The 23,394-nt window shown below is 40.3% G+C and overlaps 1 protein-coding gene across 2 annotated transcripts; it reads left to right on the top strand.

The window, feature by feature from the left end:
• Positions 1-1,017: 1,017 nt before the first annotated feature.
• Positions 1,018-23,236, top strand: ERGIC2 (ERGIC and golgi 2). 2 transcript variants are annotated; one of them, XM_074540037.1, is made up of 14 exons: positions 1,018-1,154; positions 6,127-6,272; positions 9,037-9,145; positions 10,600-10,646; positions 11,639-11,709; positions 12,274-12,314; positions 13,025-13,126; positions 14,570-14,665; positions 15,412-15,467; positions 16,423-16,521; positions 17,671-17,768; positions 21,148-21,310; positions 22,167-22,246; positions 23,005-23,236. In XM_074540037.1, exons 2-14 carry the CDS (start codon positions 6,167-6,169, stop codon positions 23,068-23,070), a joined length of 1,134 nt encoding a protein of 377 aa, XP_074396138.1. In that variant the 5' UTR covers positions 1,018-1,154; positions 6,127-6,166; the 3' UTR covers positions 23,071-23,236. The 2 variants fall into 2 exon arrangements, with proteins under 2 accessions (XP_074396138.1, XP_074396137.1); XM_074540036.1 differs by lacking the exon at positions 1,018-1,154 and adding an exon at positions 3,802-4,003.
• Positions 23,237-23,394: the final 158 nt, after the last annotated feature.

Here is a 23,394-nt window from a genome sequence, read left to right as displayed (position 1 = left end):
TAACAATTTAAACTCTTAGAAAAAGGACAAAAACCCCAGGAAGATTACACTGTAACATTTTTCAACCACAGCTTTCACAGTACTTCACTGTAACACAACACAGTTCTTACCTCAGCTGACTTGTGAGCTCCCCATGAGCTTAAGGAAACAGCTGTATTTGCTGCAATATATATACGCAATATATATTTATATGCTGTATATATGCAATGCATAATTGCATCTTAAACGTTAGCTAAGTCACAGATATATTCAATATAAGAATATATCTGTGAATATATTATATCCTTATATTGAATATTCAATATAAGAATTAGGATTATTTATCTTAAAAAAATTGTAGCGGTAAGTAATTATGTATGAAAGCAGTGGCCACTATGAAGAACAAAGCCATTCTGTTTACAAAATGGGGAATGAGATTGCTTCAGGTTGCCTCAGGAGTTTTAACATCGTCCTCCTTTCAGTGAGCAGGACTATTCTTCTGAGACCCTATGACAAGAAATCTTTACTGCGATAATTTAAAAAAGGACCTCTCAGAAGACCAGAGGTCGGGTTGAGTAGGAAAACTGATATTATAGATTAGAGAGACCAAGACTTCCATCAACAGCTTATTTTTATTGACAGCAGCTAGACAGAGGAAGAACATGGCAACCCGTGAGTAAACCCCGCGGCAGTGACCACCCGCGGTACCGCTCCCTCCGGCTCCGGGCCAGCACACGGCGCCTCAGCCGCGGAGAGCGGGCAGCGGGCGTGCCCCGGGCCGTGCCGGGCGGGGCCGAGGGCGGCTCGGGCTCCCTTCTCCTCCTCCCGGTTCCTGGAGCGTGGATCCCCCTCATTGGCCGAGGGCACTCCCGCCCCACCCCGCTCCAAGGCGCGGCGCCCCGCGCCCCTCACGGCCGCCCCTCACAGACACTATGGCTGCCCTGACAGACACTGCGGCCGCCGCTCTCCGCCCTCATCGTCCCTTCGCTGCCCCTCCCTCATGCCATATCCTTTCTAATCTTCCCAGCCCTCCCCTCTCAACCTCCCGGACTTTCTTCTCCTCCACCCCCTTTCCAGCCACTCCCACCGTTCATCTCCATATTCGCTCTTTTGCACCTGTTTCTTCTGCCCCTCCTTCTCCTTCCCAAATGCCACCTCGATGCCTCCACGTTGCGGTAAAGCGGCTGCTCTCTCTCTGCATCCCTGCTTCGCCTCACGCCCTACAGGCTCTCCTGGCCGATCCCACTCGTGCTATCCAGCCTTTCTCTCGCCCTTTCGCGCTAACAAAACGCTTTTTCAGCTATCGTGAACCACCTGAGCAGGCAACTGTAGCAGCAGTAAACGATGGGGGCTTGTGTGTAGTCTCGACATGCTTTATTCAGGTTTTGATTTTAGTTTGTATATCCTGCACATGGTTTTCAGCTTTTTAACTAATGCTGAAGTGTGTACAAGCGCAGGTGGGCCATATCTGTGAATGTTTACATTTGTTTCTCTTGTTTGGTCTACTACCGTCCTCTTTGTTATTGTTTTTGATATCAATGTTCTTCGTAGCCCATACTCCTGCGAAGTTTTTTTTCTGTCCTAGGTAATTTGTGGTTTGCTAAACCATGCGGGCATGAGATGTGGTTTCCTCTCTCTGCACACATCAAGGACTTCATAAATCACCAGCGTTAAGAAGTGCTGGGGTTTTTGGGAAGACAGTCGTATTTTTGCATAGGTGGCTGCATTTAATCTGCGGGTGCTTTGGGATCTTGTTAAATACTGAACTGAATCGGACGTGTAAAGCAGCAGCTGAGGGGCAGCCTGTTGGCTTACCTGCGTGGTTTGCTCTTGGCAGGTGAATTTCTTCCTCCTTGTCAGGCTCCCTGAGGTTATCCCTGAGCTCCCAATACTGATGGGCTGCCACGACTTAGGTGTGATCAGGAGAGCAGAAAACACACGGGTGTGAGGAAAGGAGCACAGTTTGAACCGGAGTAGTCTGGTACTTGATGGGTGCAGTGCAATTACTGTTGTGTCTCTTTAGCACAGTGCAGATACATAGTGTTAGTGTAATGGCACTATATAAATTTTCTCTGATTTTCCTATCTGCATTTTTTCCCGGTGTTTTCCTCCATAAAATCTCATGGAGACATCTGTAGTTATGAATAAGACTATAGTGGTGCAAAGCTGCAAGCAGTTTTGTCCCATGCCACTTCTCTGTAAGAGGCATCTCAGAGGGATGTTGAGCACTAAGGCTGAGCCCATGTTTCTCTGTAAGCAGATGAGATTGCCTGTGAGAACATCTGTTGAGCATCTCTGCTGCACAGCTAATAACCAGATCTATCAGTTTCTCCTTCCAAGCCTCGGTGCCAAGAGCATTTCAAGAGAAAACAAGGCTTAGCCAGAAAAATCCCTGGCTGCTGAATTATACCCTAGGACCTAGGCATGTCAGAGTAAGAGCTTTATGTGCCTAAAGCTGCTTGCTCTTTCTGAGATGAGGGAACAAATGTACAATAAGCATATTTTTAGCCTAGTTATTTGTCTCTTGTAATATCCTACTTCCCCCCTCTTTTTTTTTTTTTTCTTTTTGACTGTCTGATCCAGTTGTTATTATGGTTCCTAAAATGATGGAAATAGACTGATCACAATTCAGTGAGAACACTGGCATGTTGCTGCATTTATTTCCTTCCTTCCTGCCTATCCCTAAAAAGCAAAGAATACTCTAAGTCTGTTCATACTCCTTTCTTATTTCAGGCTCTTTTTATTCTAAAATTCTGTAGATAGCCAAAGAGTTGTTTAATTTAAATTGTGTATACTTTGGCATGCTATTGAAACTCCTTTGTCATTGATCTACTTTTTCCTCTAAATAATTAAAGAGAGAAATTCTGAATTACTGCTGCAGAATTCACCACTATTTGTGTTTCTAGGGTATGGGTTTTATTTGCTTGCCTCATTATCAAAAACACTGGAGTCTTCAGTCTTTTTTTTTCAGATCTATGAAGATCTGGTATGATTTATTCTTCTTAATTTATTTTTCTTTAAAACCTTATATTGAGGAATTAAAAAAAAAACATTTTGATATCATCTAAGACCTTATTACTCCCTGGAAGATATTGGGAGAGCTCCCTTTCTGACTGTGTCTAGGTTGGGTCAGCTACTTCTGGGCAGGGTGGCAGTAGCACAATGTAACTTGCTAGGATTGTAAGGAAAAATCTGGAGATAAACTAATGCTGCAGTACACAATAAAGCTTGTGGAAAGGCAGTGCCTGTTAGTCAATTCCACTAGCCCAGGGAAAAGGACTGAGATTTTGGATATATGTGAGCCCTCTTAATTTTTTCACTTCAAGTCTGAAGACTGACTTGTGAGCTTAAATTCTTTCCTTCCTCACTGTTACAGGCCACTGTCTTAAAGCCTTTTTCTTCTTAATCCAAGATGCTGCCTCTTCTCAAACACTGCCTGCTTCTATATCCATAGTGGCCAAACCAGTAATAACAGTGGATACCAGTATTAACACTGCAAGCCGCGTGACAGCCCTTAATCAGTTTGCTTTGGAAGGCACTTGTCATCCATCCATCGCTTTAGAAGATCACTGAGTACCTCGCACGGTCACAGATTCCCCGGAACAGCTTTGGGGTGGCGCTGCCATGCCCGGGAGCCCACGCGCCTGCGGGAGCGGCTGCGAGGCTGTGCGGGAGCCCTGCGAGCGGCGCGGGCCCGCACTCCCTGCGGCTGCTGCGGGCTCTGCTCCTCGGCAGGGCTCGGCCCCCGCCGTGTCCGTGCGCGGCCGCTCCCGCCCGTCCCAGCCCGCCCCGGGCCGCGGCGGCCGGCGCATGCCCGGGGGGCTATGAGCATGCGCGCAGGGGCGGGCGGGGCGCTCCGCCGCTCCCGTCGGCCCGCGGCTCCCGCCGGGCGTCGGCGGCGGAGCGAGCCCGCCCCGGCCGGCGGTGCCATGCTCAGCGGGGCGGGCGCCGGGCAGCGCGTTGCGGCTCTTCTCCCCCGTGTGGCCTCGCCCGCGGCGCTGGGCAGCGGCGGCAGAAGCGAGAGGTAGGGGAGGGCGGGGGCGCGGCCTGTCCCGTCCCGCGATGCCCGGTGCGTGGCGGCGGCGGGGAGCGCCCGCGGCCCGCACAGGTGTGCGGGCTCCGAGCTGGCGGCCGGGGCCTCCCTCGGCGTGGGGAGCCGGGCCCGAGCCCCCGGCAGGGGTTCAGGCGTGGGTCCGCTCCGCGGGTGTCGGGACGTGCCGGAGCGGCTTCGCTGCCAACTTGTCTGGGGAAGGGAAACCTGCCCGAGTCCCTCGGCCGGGACGGAGTTGCCGTGCCTTCGAGCGGGCCTCTGGTCTTGAGTGGCATTTGTGCTGTGCTTCGTCCCTTATTTATCGTGAATAATAATACTAATGATATTTCTTAAGGCAATTGGCTCTTGGGTTCATAATACCTTACTTTCAGAGCGATGGACTCCATATTTTGGTGTGTCTGTAGTACATGTGTGGAGATGGGCTGGGGGAAGGCATCAGGTCCCCATCTGGGTTTGTAGCTGAAAGTGAGTCTGTGTGGGATTGAAACCAGTGAACAGATTGTATATTTCTAGCTGGATTACAAAAATCCACATCCTTACTGATGCAGGGTGATTTAGAAAGTTTTTTAGTAAAGTGCTCTCAAATTCCCTGTGTTTGTCTTGTGCCTCTTTGCGGTGTGCTCATACACATGCGATAGCAGGGAAGATATGCAGAAGATGAAAGGGTGCTGTGTTGGCTTCCTTGCTGTATGTGTAGGATAACGGGCAAGCCCCACTGGTGTTTCCTTTGTGCTAATGTTATGACTTCAGTTGTGTCCAAGCAGCTGCTTTGCCTTATCTGTGCTTCCTGATTATTTTTTTAATGCTGTATGGCTAAAAGTCTGTTCCAGCACTTATCTTCTCTGCCCACTCCAACTGGGGTTTCTTTGGATCCTGTGCAATGCACACGGTACCATTTTGTTGATCTCTGCAGCCCGACCAATTGCAGAGACTGTCTGAAGTCAATTTGTATAATTAGAAAGTTGGAGGCATGGATGACTTTTCTTGTGTGAACTTTCATTTCCAGTAGAGCCTATTGCTTTGTTATGACATGGTACAAAGCTTGCTCAGCATCAGGAAGGGGCAGAGCAGAGAATAGATCTTGAGTAATTTCACTAGGATGTGCCAGAGACTTGATGTTCTCTTGAAACAGGGTAGATGAGTTCAGAGATTTTTCTACAAAATGATGATGAGAGCTGTCTCATGTATTGGCAGTGTAGGTTAGCTTGCCCACCTTATGGTGTTTAAGTAAGGAACAATAAGATGACATATTCTCAGAATACAGTAAATGGTGGCATGATGGTTTTCGTAGCTTCAGAAATTCAGGGTGAAGTTCAGCAGTTCCCCAGAAGAAAAACAACAGTGTCAACTTGTTAAAACTTGCAGTGTATTGGCAAGGGCCAGGCTGTGAGCATATCTGCATGATTTGGAAATGGTTTTAGACAGCATTTTCAGAGCAAGCTGCTTTTCTCAGCATCTTGCTGCTTAACGTGACTCCAAGCAGAGATTATATCATGTACAGCCATTATTCTGAAGGATGGAGTTAGGATTTGATTAATGACTTGCTTTGGGAAGTATTTTTATAGATGAGAAAAATGGTCATTTTATGATCATAATATTTTACACCTGTAAAAATGTGAAATGCACCTTTTTTTTCCCTTTAAGATCTAATTTGTGCCCACATTGGCTGAATGTAGGAGCCCAGAGCAGTCTGACATCCTCTGAAGCTTATGCAGCCTGTTAGATGTTCCCTCCTAAGTCAGTGACTTGTGTGCACTGTCAGGTCTGTTTAGCAAATTTACTTCAGGACTGAGTTTGAATTTTTTTGTTTTAAATTTAAAATGTGATATATTCACTACCAATAAGAACTTAATTGAGAAAGAAATTAGTAATAATTAAATGGTGAATGTGCTGGATGTGGCTGGACTGTAAGCAGCAGTGTCCAGGACAATCTTAACAATTTTCTTGAAGTAAAAGTGACCATCCAGTTGTCTAGCATGTCTTTCTTGAAAACATATTTCTGGGGTTTGAATGGCCTTATTATTGCTTTATGTTAAAGCCAGTCAGTTTGGGCAATCTTGCTTGAGTCTTTTAATCTCAATTTATTCTCACATTAGAGGGAATATATGAAGGAGGAGGTGGAGGAGTGTGCTGAAGATGAGGCGACTGAATCGGAAGAAGACCCTGAGTTTGATGAAAGAATTGGATGCCTTCCCAAAGGTTCCTGAAAGCTATGTGGAGACTTCAGCCAGTGGAGGCACAGGTAGGCCTTGTTGAGATGCTGATACTGATAGAAACTTCAGCATGAGGAAGGCAGGCATCTGTGTTCCCTTGAAACTAGCCAAAATTGGTTCCTTGAATGCTTTGGTGGACTGACTGAGCTCATCCCTTCAAGTAAAGACATATATCTTATGCAAGCTGATGCATCCATCTGTTCATCCAGTCTCTCTGAAAGGAGATTTTTGTGTAAAGCTGGTGAGACTGAACCCAATGTAAAAGTTAGAAATAAAAACTTCTAACCAGTTGCAACTGGATGTGCACTGTGCCAAGGCTGTAATAAAACTTTCTCATTTGTTGTCTCACCTTCTTGGTGTCAGGTTTCTGGGTGAGACTGAGTGAGCATGACCTGAAACGATGATGGGATTCAACACTATGCTTTTGCAGAAGTAGAAAAATATTCTCCAGAGACAGATAAGTTGAGCATCAGGATGAAGAGTAGTTTTCTAAAGCTTTTCTCTTGAAGGTGTACTAGATTTTGAGAGTAAGGAAAGCCCTTTGAAGAACGAAACACTTTAATTGAGGACATGTGCTTGTACTTTCCCTGTTAGTTACTTGAGCTTCTCTGAAAAAGCTGGAGCTGTAAAAAGGACCTTTCTTTATGTATCTGATCATAAAATTTTGCCTTTAAGTTGAGCTGAGTTAGAGGTAGCCTGATTTGAAAATAGTGACTTCATCTCTTGGACTGTTGGAATTATTTGCAGATAGGAAACTGCCAGCACTTAGTAGTGGAGGACAGAAATTTCTCTAGAGTGTGATTATGCCTGAAAGTCAGTTGAATAAAAAGTTGAGGAAGCAATTGCAACCTACAGATAAGCCTTTGAAGTTGTTATGCCTCTTATAGTGTAGAAGGAAATATCACTAGGTTCTATATTACTTTGCTGTTTCCTCAAGTGCACTGTTAATAATTAAAGGATTATTGTATATTAAATAATCTCTAAGAAGTATTTAAATAATTCTTTGTTAATGTTCGTCCCACTTCCTGAGGAAACAAGTGTATTGTTTCTATGTTGTAATTTGCATAAAACCACCAAATGCTTAAAGAATCCTTTTTTTGTAGTACAGCACCATCCTTCATGAGACCTTTACTTTGGTGAGTGGTGCCTTAAAGATTTCTCAACACCAGAAGTTACTTTAACATTCTTTGGTTTTATCCTAGTAACCTTCTAAATGACAACATGGATTGTCTTTTTCTGTGCCATTGTGAAATCTGAATATAGTATTCCTGTTTGATTCAGGATTAAAGTGTCAGGCTAACTTTCTGATGTGATAGGGATCTAAAACATACCAAGACTCTCCTCTCAGACTTTCGTGCCCTTCAAACCCATTGCAGAAGAAGTAGTGATCTCTCAAACAGGCTGAGACTCCAGCTCTGGGGCTGGGAGATCCTTCAGCAAAGAAAATTCTACAAGCCTTTCTTTTCCTGTTCAGATGCACACATACATTTGCTCAGAATGATCCAGAAAGCAGCTGTGGCTCTCACTGTGTGTGTGTGGCTCTGGGTAGCTGGTATGGCTCCAGCTGTCCTAGTGTTGCACAGCCAGGGTGAGCCTGACCTACTGGATCCAGGAAGAAATTGAGAGCCAGAGTAATTATCTGATTAGTGCAGTGGACCTGAAGGGTTTCATGTGTGTGACTGTCACATAGTGCCAGCTGAAAGCTGGAGCTGGAAACATTGCTGATCCATACAACAGCCAATGGCTTCTGTCCTGGTCCCCAAGGACAGTGCCTTTATTCTCTGCTCCCACCCCTGCCTTGGGGACCACTGTGTAGGGAGTTGAAGCCTGTCAACAGTGAGCTTGTGTTTTCTCAGGTTGCCCTTCATGGATTCCACAGAGATATTCCACAGAACGTAAATGAAAAAATCTACAGTGCCAATAAGCTGCACAGATTGCTACTATGCTCCATAACTGAAGTGTTTTCAAGCTTATAAAAGCCACAATTTAATAAAAGGGGCATAGCAGGTGCTTCTGTGCATCTATTACTGTGTTTCCAACTGTGCAGCAGGGTGATCTTGCCCTTGCACTGTACAGCTTTGCAAATGTGATGAGTAGGCTGCCTTGGAGATAAGTGAAGCACATGTACTATTAAAATACACCAATTAGTTTTATCCTAAAAATAATTCCAAGTTCTTCGCTTACTGGTGGAATGGATAGCTGCCTGTTGCTTGTTGCCAGAGAGAGACTTGTTGGAAATGTTGGGGTGGGAGTCATGACTATGCAGCTGTACACAAGTAATATAATGTGTCTTATTTCTGTTGTCTGCTAGCTTATTGAGTCTAAAACTTGATATAAAAAATTGTTATAAAAACTTAACTTGTAGACAATGGAGGCTTGAAGGAATTTCACGATGCACTACCTTCTTCTTTCATGCTGGAAATTGGGATTGAGTTTTTCTAGACCATCCCTGACAGTGATTTGTGTGTGCTTTATATGTGGAGGATGATCTAGGCTGTTCTTAGATTTTCCATAGAGGGATTTCACAGCCTCCTAATCATTCCAGTATTTGACTGTACTTAAAAAGTTCTTTCTTGATGAAAAGGTAGGACTTACTCTTTTCCACTCCTGTCTGAAAACAAATACTCTTATTATGAAACCACTTTCTAAGAGCAAGTTTTGGGTTTTTAAATCAAAGGTACCAGTGTTGTACTGGTAATGCTCAAATTCTGGAATTGTTAAAATTTTGTTCTGCTTATGTTTCTGAATAATATTTCTCACAGTCTGAATTTCTACTTCTTTTCCTCTGACCAGTGTCTCTGATAGCATTTACAACAATAGCTTTCCTGACTATAATGGAGTTCATGGTGTACCGGGACACATGGATGAAATATGAATATGAAGTAGACAAGGATTTTACTAGGTAACATTATTTGTTATAATTCTTTTTAAAATGTTAGTTGCCTGCATTTCAGGAAAGAATAGATCTAAAATGTTCATGTGACTTGAAAACAATTCATAATTGAAATTGCAAATTAAATAATGCAGGGATTTGATTTTTCATGTGTTGATTGTTTTGGAGCTTTTTCTTCGATGTAATCTGTGGATAAGATAAATTGAGATAACTGCAATGAAGAAGTCAAAATAGTGTAGGTTTGCTATTGAAGGAGCTCCCTTAGGAATGACTTGGTAACAATTCAAAGAACATGTAACTCCTCATCAGGTAGGTAAACCCACCTTGTGGCTGGAGGCTTTCTCCAGTTCATGTGGTTGGTACATGTCCTTGGAACTTTGTGCTGCTGGAGGTGAGCCTGAAGCACTCAGAACTTTGACAGCATTATCTAGAGGCTGCTACTAATTTTGTTTCCTGACACAGCTCCCCTGCAAGATGTGTTTGCTCTTGGTTTCATGTGCCTGTCAGGACTTGTTTGCCTTTCTTCCAGAGCTGGTCAGGCACCCAGGAGTCCCTGTGAAGTTAATGCAGATTTTGTGCCCTAAACACCTTTAAATGTTGTGTGTCAGTGTCATGGCTTGACAATGGCACCCACAAACTGAACTGACTGAAACTGAACTGAAATAACTTCAAGAGCCATTTGGTAGTTGCTGTGGTAACAGGCTAAAGATGCATCTATTAATTGCATGTCTTGCACATCAGAAATAAGTTATGAAAAACAAAAAAGGAAAAATTTGAAGGAGCTGCATCAAAACCTCAAATGATAGTAAATCCATTCAGACAGCTGGGATTTCACATTTAGGCCTTTGCTAAAGTAGGCTGTATCCCAAGTGAAGCTATCACACAGGAAGGGTAGTCTGTCAGTTAAGAGACTGTTATGGGATTTGGGGTACGTCCTACTACAGATTCCCCAGTTTGATTGTGGGCTAATCACTCAGCTGTGGTTCTTCAGTTTGAACCAATGGAGACTAATACAATTTTAACTGCTTTTCTCCTCTCTACTGACCCTGTCTGACCCAAGTTGAGCCAGTGTTGAATCCCTTGCTTATGTGATTTGCTTGAGGTCAGCTAAGTCCCAGAGGAAGCTCCCTGAGAACAGAACCCTGTGACTATAGTGAGGGAGTTTATTCCTTATAGTTTAAATGACTTTTGTGAAACTAACATGAAAACCAATAGGAAATGCCCAGAATATTGCAGAATGCCACACAATCAGATTTGTGGTATGATGGAGGTTATCTCTTAAGTCACAAGTGCTTTAAGGTGATCTAAAAATCCATGTTGCTTCACCCAAATTTTAAACAGCTTTATATTTATTAGTATAGATTTTGGTACTTTACTGTATTTCTGCAAGTGGTCTGAGATTTTTTTCTTGATACTTGTACTCAGTGTTACTTAATGGATTTTTACCTTTTTTTTCTTTCCAGTAAATTAAGGATCAATATTGATATTACAGTTGCCATGAGGTGTCAATGTAAGTATTCCATCAAAGAAAGTTTTTAAACAGTTTAAAGCCTCTTCAGAGAGCACACTTGATCACAATATAGTTGGATATTGTTCAGAATATTTTACTGGTGTCATTTCTTCTGATCTTGATGACATATGACTCATTGAAGAAATGTGAGAAGTGTAAAGAAGAATATCTGTGCCATCTCATTCTTATCTTGCAGAACCCTTGCTTTGTCTGTTAGCAGGAACAGGATCTGTTGTTCAGTCTCTCACTAGCTGAAATATTCTGAAAGCTCATTGTGAGACACAAATCAGCAGCAGGAATTTATAACAATTTCTGTTTGTTTATGAACTTGGGATATATTAATCTGGTCTGCTGTTTACCAGCGCAGAAACCATCATGTAATTTAATCCTGCTAGTGAGCATAAGAGGGATGCCTTCCTTATCAAAGGCAGCAGTCAGTATTATTTTGACATCATTTAGGTAATGAACTTTAATTGTGTTCAGTCTTGCTTGTTCTGGACTGAGAGAAGAGAGAATAATACTTCTACCAGGAATGCAAGCAAATTTTCAGGACACACTTTTGTTGCCGAGCTTAAACCTTGCAATAATTGTAATTAGTGTAATTAGCATTAATTGTATGTCAGTGGTTTTTTGGTTGTTTTTTGCGAATAAACTTTTATCCTCTGATTTGACTAGTCAAATTCTAGTCAAATGCTTACAAGCACTCTGTTTAGGGCTTGTAAAACAGGACAGAATATTTATGCATAGCAGATCCTAGAAAGCTTGTATGTGTGGTTCATACAGCTTCTCTGTAGATGTTAAATCAGTAGAAAATACTGCACATCTGAAGAGTTTTTGGTCAATGTCCATCATCTGATGCTGAAGGTTAAATAGGTTGAAGGAACAATAACATATTCTGAAGTTTATCACTGTGAAGCTTCATTTCTACTTGAATTTTTTTTGCTTGTCCTTGATCGTCTGTGTGACTTAATATTTCTCCCTGTTTAAAATAGATGTGGGGGCTGATGTTCTGGATTTAGCAGAAACGATGGTTGCCTCTGCAGATGGGTTAATCTATGAACCAGTAAGTTGATTCTGACCTTTTTATGTAAAAATTGAATTCCTCTTGGTGCAAAGCACTACTGGGCTGGTTTGCTTGCTTATGGTTTTTTTTCTCCACCAACCTCTTAGAGGAGCATTCTGTAGTTGATCTCTGTTTGCCATAGCTTCAGGGTACATTTGAGCATTAATTGTAGTTGAATTTACTGAGTACATTTGTGTTAACCAATATTTGGGTTTGAACTTGGTGAGCAGTTGTTATTAGTGATCCTGTAAGGCTGAGGAAGCATAGCAGGTCTGGTGGCTTGTCTCTAGTGCTTCTTGTGGCATGAGCCTAGAAATATGCAATCTGCACCTGGAGCCTTGTCTTCCAGAGATTGCTCCTTTGCAGTTCTGGGTAGGAAGGGACAGAACCTTTTATACTTGAGTACAAAATGTATTATTTACACTGCAGAGTCCTGTCATAAACTCTTCTGTGGTACCTGTGTGAAGTTGATTATAGCTCTATACCTACACCCTAATTCTCTTCTGGGTTTCATGGAAGGGATGCATTCTGTGTGTTTTACTAGATGTGTTATATTTGTTTCAGGTACCATTTGAGCTCACCCCACAACAAAAAGAATTGCAAAGGTAAAGCACTGAGAGGCATATTTATGGTTTGTATTATTTGTACTGGAAGTGACTTTGAAGTACACCAGAGGTACATGACACAACTGTGTCTTGAGTCTGATACCTCCTGCTTGTAATTTAAGAATGCAAACCTGCAGAAAGATACTAAGTTACTTTGCTTTCCTCATCATTTAAGATCTCTGTTATGGAAAAAGAAAATTGCCTTAGGACTTAACTGTTCAATGGGGTGCTGTAGTTGCAAGCCAAGATGAATGGACTTGCTCAGCTTCTGTTTCCAAATGAATGCTTGATAGCACAAATCACAGAGTCAAATGTGTAAAATGTTTCTAAATGTCAGAGCTGAGCCATTGTAACAAATTGGCACATTCTTGCAAAAACAAATCAATTATTTCCTATAATTAATTGACACAGTATTTACCACTTTAATATCTTGGTGTTGTGTGTGCCCACTATAGTGATAATCTTGTGATAGTACTGAAGCTTGTTGGGGGGTCTGGCTAGTTTTACTATTTTGGTAACACACTGCTGTGAACACCTGAGCTTTAAATTCTGTATAAAGTATTATTCCCAAAGTTTAATGTAATGCTTTATTACTGTAGTCAACTTTGCTAAGTTCCTGACTTGCAACCTGCAATTGAAGCCAATGATGAATTGTGAAGCTAGATTTTGTTTTACTGTTGCACGCTTTTACACTTGTCTCTAATCTTTAGGATGCTGCAACTAATTCAGAGTAGGCTGCAGGAAGAACACTCTCTTCAAGATGTGATATTCAAAAGTGCATTTAAAAGTGCTTCTACAGCACTTCCACCACGGTAAGAAAAACTGGGATTTTGTGAAATTATTGCTCTTTCCTCCAACCCTGTGGATTAGACATAACACTTTATTGTGGTTATGATTCCACCCTACCCCCAGAAGACAAAGTTGTAAGAAAAGATCTCGCTGCTTTTTAATGAATTTTACAATAGTGTACTTGATACTTGCTTTGGAGAGCTGTTGTTTTATGAAAACCTCTGGGGCTTCCTGGAGAATGTTTCCAGGTTTTGTGTGTGTGCTTACACATACATACAGAGACATGACTAAATATATGCACACACCATTTTATTCCATGTGGTTTGATGCCTCCTTCTTAATGGGAATTAGTAATGCCACAGCAATACTAAACAAGAGTCTTTTTTTAAAACTACCTTTCTGTCCACAGCTTTTAAAAGTAGTGCTGCTATTACCTGTGTCATAATGCTTCATAATTTTAAAAGAATCAGCCTTTGAATGCACATGTGTTTTGTTAATTAATTCCTGTGTCTAAGATGACACTTTAAAGATTGTGTGGAGAAAGCTTGCTGTTTACACTTAATTCTAGCCACTCAGAAATGTTAAGAGATTAGTGCACAGTGTTTAGTCTGCTGAATCTAGATGCTATGTGATTTTCTTTTCCCCCCAAGGGAAGAACGCTTTCTACATGAAAGCTGAAATTCTCTCTGCTTAGAAACAGCACTAAACAAAAAGATACTGAATAAAACAAAGCAAACACCAAAGCTGCCACACACTCTTCCTGTGTTGTAATCTCCCTTCTGAGGATCAAATGTGTTCCTCCTTCCGAAGGCAAGCCTGAAGATGGCTCAAAAAATCTTTTTTTTTTCATTTGCTTGATGTCTTCAGATTAATTAAATAATTCTCTGCTTTTGTGTTGCTTGTTAGTGCAGTATTTGAAATGGTATTTATGCTTGAGATGTGTTTTAAAACAGTTGTTTTTCATCTCCCTCTAAAGAGTAGATTTGGAAATAGACTTGGTGTTGTGGACATCACAACATGAGTAAGGAGTGGAAGCTTTTGTAAAGAATAAAGTTGAAAGCTCTTCTTGCTACAGTGCTGTTCATGTGACCAAAATGTTCTTAGTTCTGTTCACTGTACCATTAAAATTTTCCCAAGGAGCCATTTTTGGTGGAAGGAAGTGGGAAAATATAAATCCCTGGGAAGGTATGATGTCTCTGTTTGCATGTTCAGATATCATAAGGCAGCCTTGTAGGCCAGATCTCTGAATACAAGTATGAATGAAAGCTCATTGGTTTCATCAAACTGACCTTTACTAGTTTCCCTCCCTTCCAGCACCTCTGCTGTAATTCCAGGAGAATGCAATAAGGGCAGGTAGATGATAATGCTGTGTCTTTATGCTAGGAAAAAGAGATCTAACTGTACTGCTGTTATTTCTGCAAGACAGTGGATATTCTCAAGTACTTTCTATGTTTTTATTTAAACAGGGAAGATAATTCATTACAGTCTCCAGATGCATGCAGAATTCATGGTCATCTCTATGTCAATAAAGTGGCAGGGAACTTTCACATAACTGTGGGCAAGTATGTTCTGTGCAATTCCTGAAATTAAAAAAATCCTGTAACTTCTACATTCTATATAGTGCATGTCTGTATATGTGTGTGTGCTTTTATGCTTCAGTTAATTGGGTTTTATTGACCTTCCTGTACTCATGCTTGGTATTTTTTCCTATGTAATACCTATTCTTGCACTGTTAATTTTCTTCATAAATTGCTAAAACCATGCAGTGCATTGTTACATGTAATGTAGTCATTATGAATTTCAGTGTTTTAGAAGATGGAAACTCTTGAAATGCTTTCTAAGAGAGCAAATACAGAGTGCAGTTAACTTGCTTACTCATAGAACAAATATGGTCAAACTTTTGCTAGTCACTTGAGCATTTCTGCAGCTTTTCATGTCATAGGACTTGGTGACTCTTCACAGAAGTGTAGTGACTTGATGAGTTCTTGATATTTCTAAAAATGCAAGACACTAGTTTTGTGTAAGAGGGTTTTTGTGAGTCCAAGATTCCTGGCCTTACTCTTCAGTCTGTCTGTAATGGATAGTAATAAAAATATAATATTTAGGTTTTATATAGATATACACAATAGATACCAGTCTTTAAAACATATATATACGTGTGTGTATGTTAAATATATTTAGGCATATATATGTTATACACATGAGGATATGTACATATTTTATAAAGTATTTACTGAAATAGAGGAGGAAAGGTAATTTTTCTACATAGTCCTCTGTGGATTGATAAACCATTTTTTGCTTTCTTCAGGGCAATACCACACCCCCGAGGCCATGCACACTTGGCAGCCCTTGTAAGCCATGAGTGTAAGTTCCCTCTGTCATCTCCATACCAGCATGATTCATTTCAGTCAGTGCTGTCTCCTAGTTCCTGTTAGCTTGCTGTTTTAAAGGTGTTCTGGCTGTGCAATTGCATTGCAAAAACAAAGTGAAGAATATTCTTTGCAATGATCTGATTCTGTAACAATTCCCTTTCATACATTTGACATTATTAAGATTATCTTTAGGTTGCTTCTATAGTAATGATAGCACTGGAATCTCAGATGTACTTTGGTGTAACATAGATTCCATATGAAATTCCTGTATTTCAGTCCAAACTACCTCTTTCCTCAAAGACCTTTTTAAAAGGTTAAAAATTTCTAACCTTCTTCCTTAAAAACTTAATTTTTGGATTATGGGTCTAGATATTAAATGTGTGTTGCTGCCTTACTTAATGTGAAGCAAAGGTGACTTATTGTGAAAAATTAACTTGATTAAACCAGTTACAGTTGGTTAAGCCTCCAAATGTCTGCCCATGAATTTATGTTAACACAACTTTAATAATTTTATACATCTTAAGTACCTGCCAAATAGGCAGTGTAGTGACTTGGCAGCTGCCTTATACTTCCTCTGTACATTTGATTTGCTAAACTTTCATCTTTTTAATGCAATTGCTTACAAGAACGTGAACTGTAGAATAATAGAAATATTTGGGCAATTAGAAATTGTCAGTTAGAAAATGATAACCCTGTTCAGCTCCACTGTTGATTCAAATATAGTTAAAATTTGGTTTAGAAGCTCTTTTCTAGAAAAATTTAACTTTTTGTTAAATATTTTGGATTTGAGTTTTCTTTGAAGTGTGGGTAGATCCAATGATGAGTACAATGTTTTTTTGTAAATGCATTAATTAGAATATTTCAGTGTTGGAAATGGGTCCATCTTTTTCTCTGAGTACAGAATCTCATAGTTTGAAAATGCTTCATTTCTCTATATTGTTTTTCAGCCTATAACTTCTCCCATAGAATAGATCATTTATCATTTGGAGAGCTTATTCCAGGAATTATTAATCCCTTGGATGGAACAGAAAAAATTGCATCAGATCGTAAGTGTTGTGTGTTTAAAAAAACATTTTGTTTTGTTGAGTTTCCCAACAGTTACATTTAAAGTATTATAATTTCTGATAAATGTTGTGATTGACAAGCAGTGTGTCAGGCTAAGATTCGTAGTGAGCAATGCCCTGTTCAGTTACCTACATGACATCTTAAATGTAATTTCTTTCTAATACCTGAACTGCTGTTCTGTGCTGTTTCCTTGGAGGTGATTTATGGGTTTTTCCAGGCTTGTTATGTTGAAGTTACACTATGTCTGACCATATTGCAGCAGCATGTTACAGTGGAGAATCATAGATCTGATTGTTGTCATGATGGGGAAAAATAAGCCTGATTTGGTTTAAAAAATAGCACCAGAGTCTTGGATTCCATTCCTGTATTTGGTTTGTCCCTTCCAAAGCATATTTTGTGATGAAACAGGATGGGTTTGTGTAGCAAACCCTTTGTTTCCTCATGTGTAAATGAGGAAGAGGAGTAACCTGCCTCATCCCAGCACTGGCATTCCCTGGGAGGGTGAAGCCCAGAACCTTCTACAGCCGCTGTTGTCTCAAAGCCAGTCAGTTCCTTGGCTCTTACAGCCACAGTGGTTTAGTGGGGTTGAAATAAATTGCTTCAGTCTATTGGTGTTTGTTCCCTAAGGGAATTGCACAAACAGCAAATGCATGAGCATGCTGATGGCTCTGGAAGAATTCTCTGTAAGTGTAATGGAGAGAAAATCTGTGACCAGTTTAGAAGGGCTTCCAGCGCTGTAGATGCAATTCCATGGCCAAAATCTGTCAGACCACTTTGAGATTTGTATACATCATGAAACATGTGATACTGTGAAACTTGTTCTAGAGCCCTGGAAAACACTACCTGTGTGTTTCATTTGAAGCTTTGAGTGGCCTGACCTTAGTGAGTCTTTTCATTACATGGAAAAAAAGTAAATTTCTGAGTATAAATGGGATATATGTCTTTGCCATGGAAACTAACTTTGTGCAGATGGTGCTGAAGCAGTTTTGGCAGTGCTGCCATTCCTTGAAGAATGTCCCTAGTGCAAATCACTTTGCTGATTTGTTATTTCTTTGATTTATTTGTGAATATCTCAGATGGCCTTTGACTCTGTTCCTGATTCAACAGTCTAAGATTTTTTTTTCTTCTAGACAATCAGATGTTCCAATATTTTATCACAGTTGTGCCAACCAAACTCCACACATACAAAATTTCAGCAGAAACTCATCAATTTTCAGTGACAGAAAGGGTAAGTAGAAAAAAGAAAAAAAACATAGAGATAAAAAAATCTAACAGTGATTGTTCATAACAAAAGTTCAAATGTGGAAATAGTACCATGGTTTTGAAAAGTACTCTAGCATGAAGAGACTCTTTGTAGAATATTCTAGTACACTAAATTTATATTTGTAGAATATTCTAGTACACTAAATTTATCATACAGCAGTGATGGTAAAAAATATATATATATATATATATATATATATGCTTGGTGACACATGCAAACTTCTTCTATTAATGTTTTGCATTTATAGATCTGGAGTCTGATGTTAGAATTAATGATAGACAGTAATTTCCACTTCACTGGAATGGTGGTGGTGGTGAAATCTTCCAAATTTTAGATCTGTAACCTAGTGTGTAGCTTCACAAATATTTAATTCACCTTTAGTTTTTTATCTGTGTGGGAAGCCAACAAACCTGCAGCTCACTTGAATATCCTGAACTTGGTTGTGGAGTGTAAGAAACAGAAACAGGTAGTTTGTATGAAGAACTGATCACACAGTAAGTGTCTCAGCTGTCCTGTTTAACCTTTGTTGAACCACCAAATTTAATTACTCTCAAGACTAGAGAGCTTCCACTTGTGGGTTTTGAGAGGCTTTCAATTCTGAATCCATAACAAGGGTAGTTAATGCAGTATAATATATATCATAAAGTATTAATTTAAAGACTGCTGTGAATAGGAAAAAAATCCTTGTGTGTACTGGCTAGATGTCTTCTTTTCAGATACTGAACTCTGTTTTCATCTTTTATTCAAATGCCAAAGAAAAAAAATCTTTGTGAAAAGTTTAATTAAAAATGACAGATAAAGTGAGAGGTGAGAAGAGAGCCTTGGATTGTAAGAAAATGTGGGTATTTGTAGGATGGAAATTCACTGTATTACAGCCTGTGATGTTCTCCAAGAGAGAATAATTTTTTATTTCCTTGAAATTCCATGCTGTGCTTCTGAGAAATACTGAGGTAGGGGAAATAGGATAGAGGCAATGTCTTGATGTTCAGCTTCAGACATGCAGGCCACTGAAGGGCAAGGTTTGCTCCAGAACTCATGAAAGCTGGGCTAAGGAGAGAATGGAGAGGAATTTCATCATGCTGTGTACTCCCACCTCCTGCTGGTTTAGCAATCTGCTTTGTTTTCTCTGCACAGTCTTCAACAACTAAGGCATCCCTTAGACTTCTGTAAGGCAGTCAACAGCTTGTCTTATTGTTCCTTCTTTTTCATCTTGTATTCAGTTTTTTTTCCTCTTCCTGTATAACAGTGGTTCTTTCAATTAACTGTCCAGTCTAAGTTAGCTCTTCAGTTTTTAGTGGAGGTGTGTTTTTATAAAAATTGCTAAAACTACACATTACTTTGGAGAAGATCCTGTAAACAATGGAGATGAAGTGTCCATTATGTACTTGTTTGCTCTTGCTGCCTCAGTAGGCCACCCTGTGGATTCCAAAGCTTATTTGTGTTTACTCTTAGGGAACCAAATACTTCTATTAGATGAGCTGAGAAAGGTTCCTAAGAACAACAATTCACTGAACACCTTTGTGCACTTGTTTTGAAAGAGAAGCACATGTGCAGACATGGAAAAGGTTGTCAGACAGCCATGGCTCAAACTGAAATGCAGTGAGGTTTAATTGTCACATGGGCACATGGGGAAGCAGAGTTTGAGAGGTGTGGGCCAAATCTTCTCCACTGTTCTTGATGGTTAAGATACTGTAGTTATTTATGTTAAAAAGATTTAATTCTAGCAAGGCTTCACTGAGCTATCTGATGCAAGGTTAGTAATTTTTAGCAGATTTTAGTAAGACTTTTCGAAGTTAAATCTTCTGCAGAAGCAGAACGTGGAAGCAGATCAAACTGGTTTGCAGAAAAAGAGTTCTGTTTCTTTTAAGGGTGGAGTTTTGTGTGTTCTATTTAACTTCATGTTCTTTTTCCACCATTTGACCTCAAAAGACCAGTAAGGCTTAGGGAAATAACAGAGGAAAAACAAACAAAACTACAGTTTTGTACTTTGCCAGTGGCAAAGTTCTGTTTAACTACCTTTAGTCTCCTCTTCCTTTTTAGTGTGACTGATCATCCATCTCCAAAAGCTGACAATTGTCATGCTTTGAAATAAGGACAGCATTTCCTACTGGTGTGTTTTATTTAACCATTGCAAGGTTTTTGGGACCTGTTATCATTACTGATACACTCTTTTGGCATCCTTTTAATTTTGGTGTGGTAGCATAAAAAGCAGTATGGTTTTTGACAGTGTTAGCTAACTGATGAAGTTGCTTAACCTGCATTTTCCAAAGTGGTAGTCTGCTTTTTATTTTGTACCACATTCTGTGTGTTTTTTGAGTAGAAACTGTTACACATGTAGAGAAATGGAGCTGTGATATACTGTTTTTCTGTTGAGTCCTGTTTATCTTGTCTTTTTGGTTCTTACTTGATTAGGTGTGGCTGAGTTTGTCTTCAGTCCATTATGTTCTTTCCTGCTGTCCTTATGTATTTTCAGCCAGACTTACCTGGCAGTGCATTTATCAGCACCTTTCACTAACAACAAAAATGACATCAGACTTTTCAAAGAAGCTTGTGTTTTTGTGTTCTGTCCTGAAACCTTTTAAAAAAGCAGCCACACTCTCCTCCTTGGTGTCTTTTGGTTTGAGAATTTGGCAAATGAAAAGAAACTAGGAATTTCTTAGATTAGGACTGAGGTGCTGGGTAGTCATAGTGAGTTTGGGGTGTTTATTTATTTATTGAGGTGTGTTTCTTGCTGTGTGAGTGTTGTTTGATGTGATGTAACTGACAAAAAGTTTGAAAAGAGGCTTTTGCCCAGAAAGGTTGGACCAAGTGTTGCTCAAGGTGCCTTCCAACCTGATATTCTATGATTTATATAAATCCTCTGGGGACTCTGCCATTGCTAATGCTGTTGAACAAAGTCAATCTCATTAAGGTCCCACACTGAGCTAAGTGATTCTCAGTGGCTGACAAAGTAGGAAGAGCTGTGGCAAATATTCACCAGTGCACTCCCCTGGGTTCACAGGCTAGGCCAAGACTGTGCCATTTTCCTCATAGGTACCAACACCAATCCAGTTACAAAAATCCTGTTTAAAGGACCACGTGAGCAAGTCTTGAGAGAATAGTACCAGAGCACAATAGTGAATATTGATATGTAGCACAGCAGACCAGGGACCAGGAAAGTAAATTTTCAGTTCATGGTGTTGGACTTTTAGAAGGTACTGATAAAAGTGGCCTTGATACTCCCCAGTCTTCTGTTCATTCCTAACTCTGATTAAATAACTCACTGTCATCCCATCTTGTAACACTGATTTTTTTGTGACTAATAACAAGTGTAACTAACAAGTGTTTCTGTCTTTTCTTTCAGGAAAGAGTAATTAACCATGCAGCTGGCAGCCATGGGGTGTCAGGAATATTCATGAAATATGACATCAGTTCACTTATGGTGACGGTGACAGAAGAACACATGCCTTTTTGGCAGTTCTTAGTGAGGCTCTGTGGTATTATTGGTGGAATTTTTTCAACTACAGGTGATTATCAGTGCCTGCCTTCTTAAGTTCTCTCTTTTTTTTTTAATCATGATGATTGCTATGGATGAGTTACAGGGAGTCCTATTAATAGGTTTTACACAAAGTGCTCATTTGTGTGCACTGAAATGTGCCATGAATGCTACTCAGTTTTGATGTCCCAGTATGGCATTTCTGGTGTTCTGAGGGCCTGTTGTTTCCTTTTTGGTAACTATAGCAAAGTTAATTTACTTCTGGAAAAGCAAGGCTCTATCTGTCTGTAGATGTATAGATATCTATGTATATGTGTATACACACACGCACATACTGATGCTCTGTGTATTTCCTGTCCCTGTTGGGATCCAGTAATTGAATCAGTGACAAAAGTTGAGATGAAATTTCCATCTGAAGTAATTTGGAAGATTTTCCTTGTCAGTGTAGTGCTGGATTTGCTTCATTAAAGAAAGCAAGCAAAGTTGAAAAGGCACAATTCACTTACTGTTCAAGACATAATAGGGACTCTGGATTATGAGTTATTTCTTTCCTTGGCTCTCCTTGGAAGAGAGCTCAGTAAAGAGGCTTCAAACTAAGAGCTGCTTTTCAAAGTAGATTTTCTGTCCCACACAATGTATTTTCACCCATAAAAGCTGGCAGAGTGAATTACATTTACTTGATAGCTTTGCTTTCTTGATGCATTTCAGAATGTTAGAATTCTCCCCTGCCCCTGATATATCCATTCTTCATGTTAATTTCTCAGTGTTTCATGTATGGATTTACTGCACTGTGTCCTGTCTAAGTATGGTACATAGCTTTGTTGCAATGCTTCCATAAATAATAGATTTTTACTACTTGTTTGTTTAAATCTTGTTTGATGTTGCAGGAATTTTACATGGCTTTGGAAGATTTGTAGCAGAAATTATTTTTTGCCGTTTCAGACTGGGCTCTTACAAATCCACATCGGTAAGGAGAACTTCTCTAAGTGTTTCTGTAAGTGATACAGCTGAGGATGGATGATAAGGACAACTCTGGGACTTGATCCTGGTAGAATTTAAGATATTTGCAATAGACCCTCCCATTGACATTCATATTAGCAGAGATTCAACAGCTTTTAAAAATAGCTGGAAAACTTAAAATGAAAGGAAGTAGATTTCTCTAACAAACTGAATTAACACAGCTGAGACATTCCCTTCACTGTCCTTACTATATTCTTTTTATTTTCATATTGCTCCAAAATTTACATGTTTCCCAGGTCAGATCAGTTTCCTTGTCCAGGTTTTGGTTTCACATCTCCTTTTGCTCAGCCTGCACATGGAAGAAGGGGCACTGTGTGCTGGAGGGGTTCAGTGCTGCTCTGCAGGCTACTGCCAAGCAGTCTGAAAGAGCTGAGCCTTCACCTTTCCCTTCTTTAGGCAACAAGAGAATTGCTTCTCTAGCAACTACTTGATTTTACATTACTTTTATTTTTCCCATTTAAGCCTGTAGATACCTTTGAGACCTCTGCCTTTCTCTCAAATTTGGTTGAAGTTTGCCAGCTGGCAAGGTTATGTGAGCGGGGAGGAAAGAAGGCAACCAAATTTGTATAATATTTCTGTGAGAGGCTGGGTAAAAAGGCATCCAGGAAATGTGCAAGGATAAAGAAATGTGTGCTTTTGAGGAGGGAGGGTGGAGATTCTGTTTCTGGTCAAGCCATTAATAACACCTTGTTTTTCTTTCACCAGGTTCCCCTTCCTGATGGCCACACAAGCAACCACTTACCTCTAATTACAGACAATAATACACATTAGCCTCCTGAGAAAATTTTTTTCTTCCTGCCTGATACAGACTTTTTTATAATAAAGAAAACATTGTGCAATATCCTAAGACAGTGCTGATGGGCAGCAAAAATTGGAGCCTTTACAAAAAAAAAAAAAAAAACCTCCAACAAAACAATTTGTATAATTTTTTGTCTTTGAGTGCACATGGAGACATAGGAAACTGTGAGACCTTCTGGAGAGCAAAGGAGTGTTGCTGCCAATACAGTATTCATGGTCAAGCTGAACATCTTTGTGGTGGCTGCTCGTGACCACTGAAGCATCCTAGTGATGCCTGGGAAGGCTGCAGGCCCCAAG

The sequence above is a fragment of the Zonotrichia albicollis genome, chromosome 4 (assembly GCF_047830755.1).
Source record: "Zonotrichia albicollis isolate bZonAlb1 chromosome 4, bZonAlb1.hap1, whole genome shotgun sequence".
Taxonomy (NCBI): Eukaryota; Metazoa; Chordata; class Aves; order Passeriformes; family Passerellidae; genus Zonotrichia; species Zonotrichia albicollis.
Note: the sequence above shows the minus strand (reverse complement) of the source record. Positions and strands in the feature narration are given on the sequence as shown.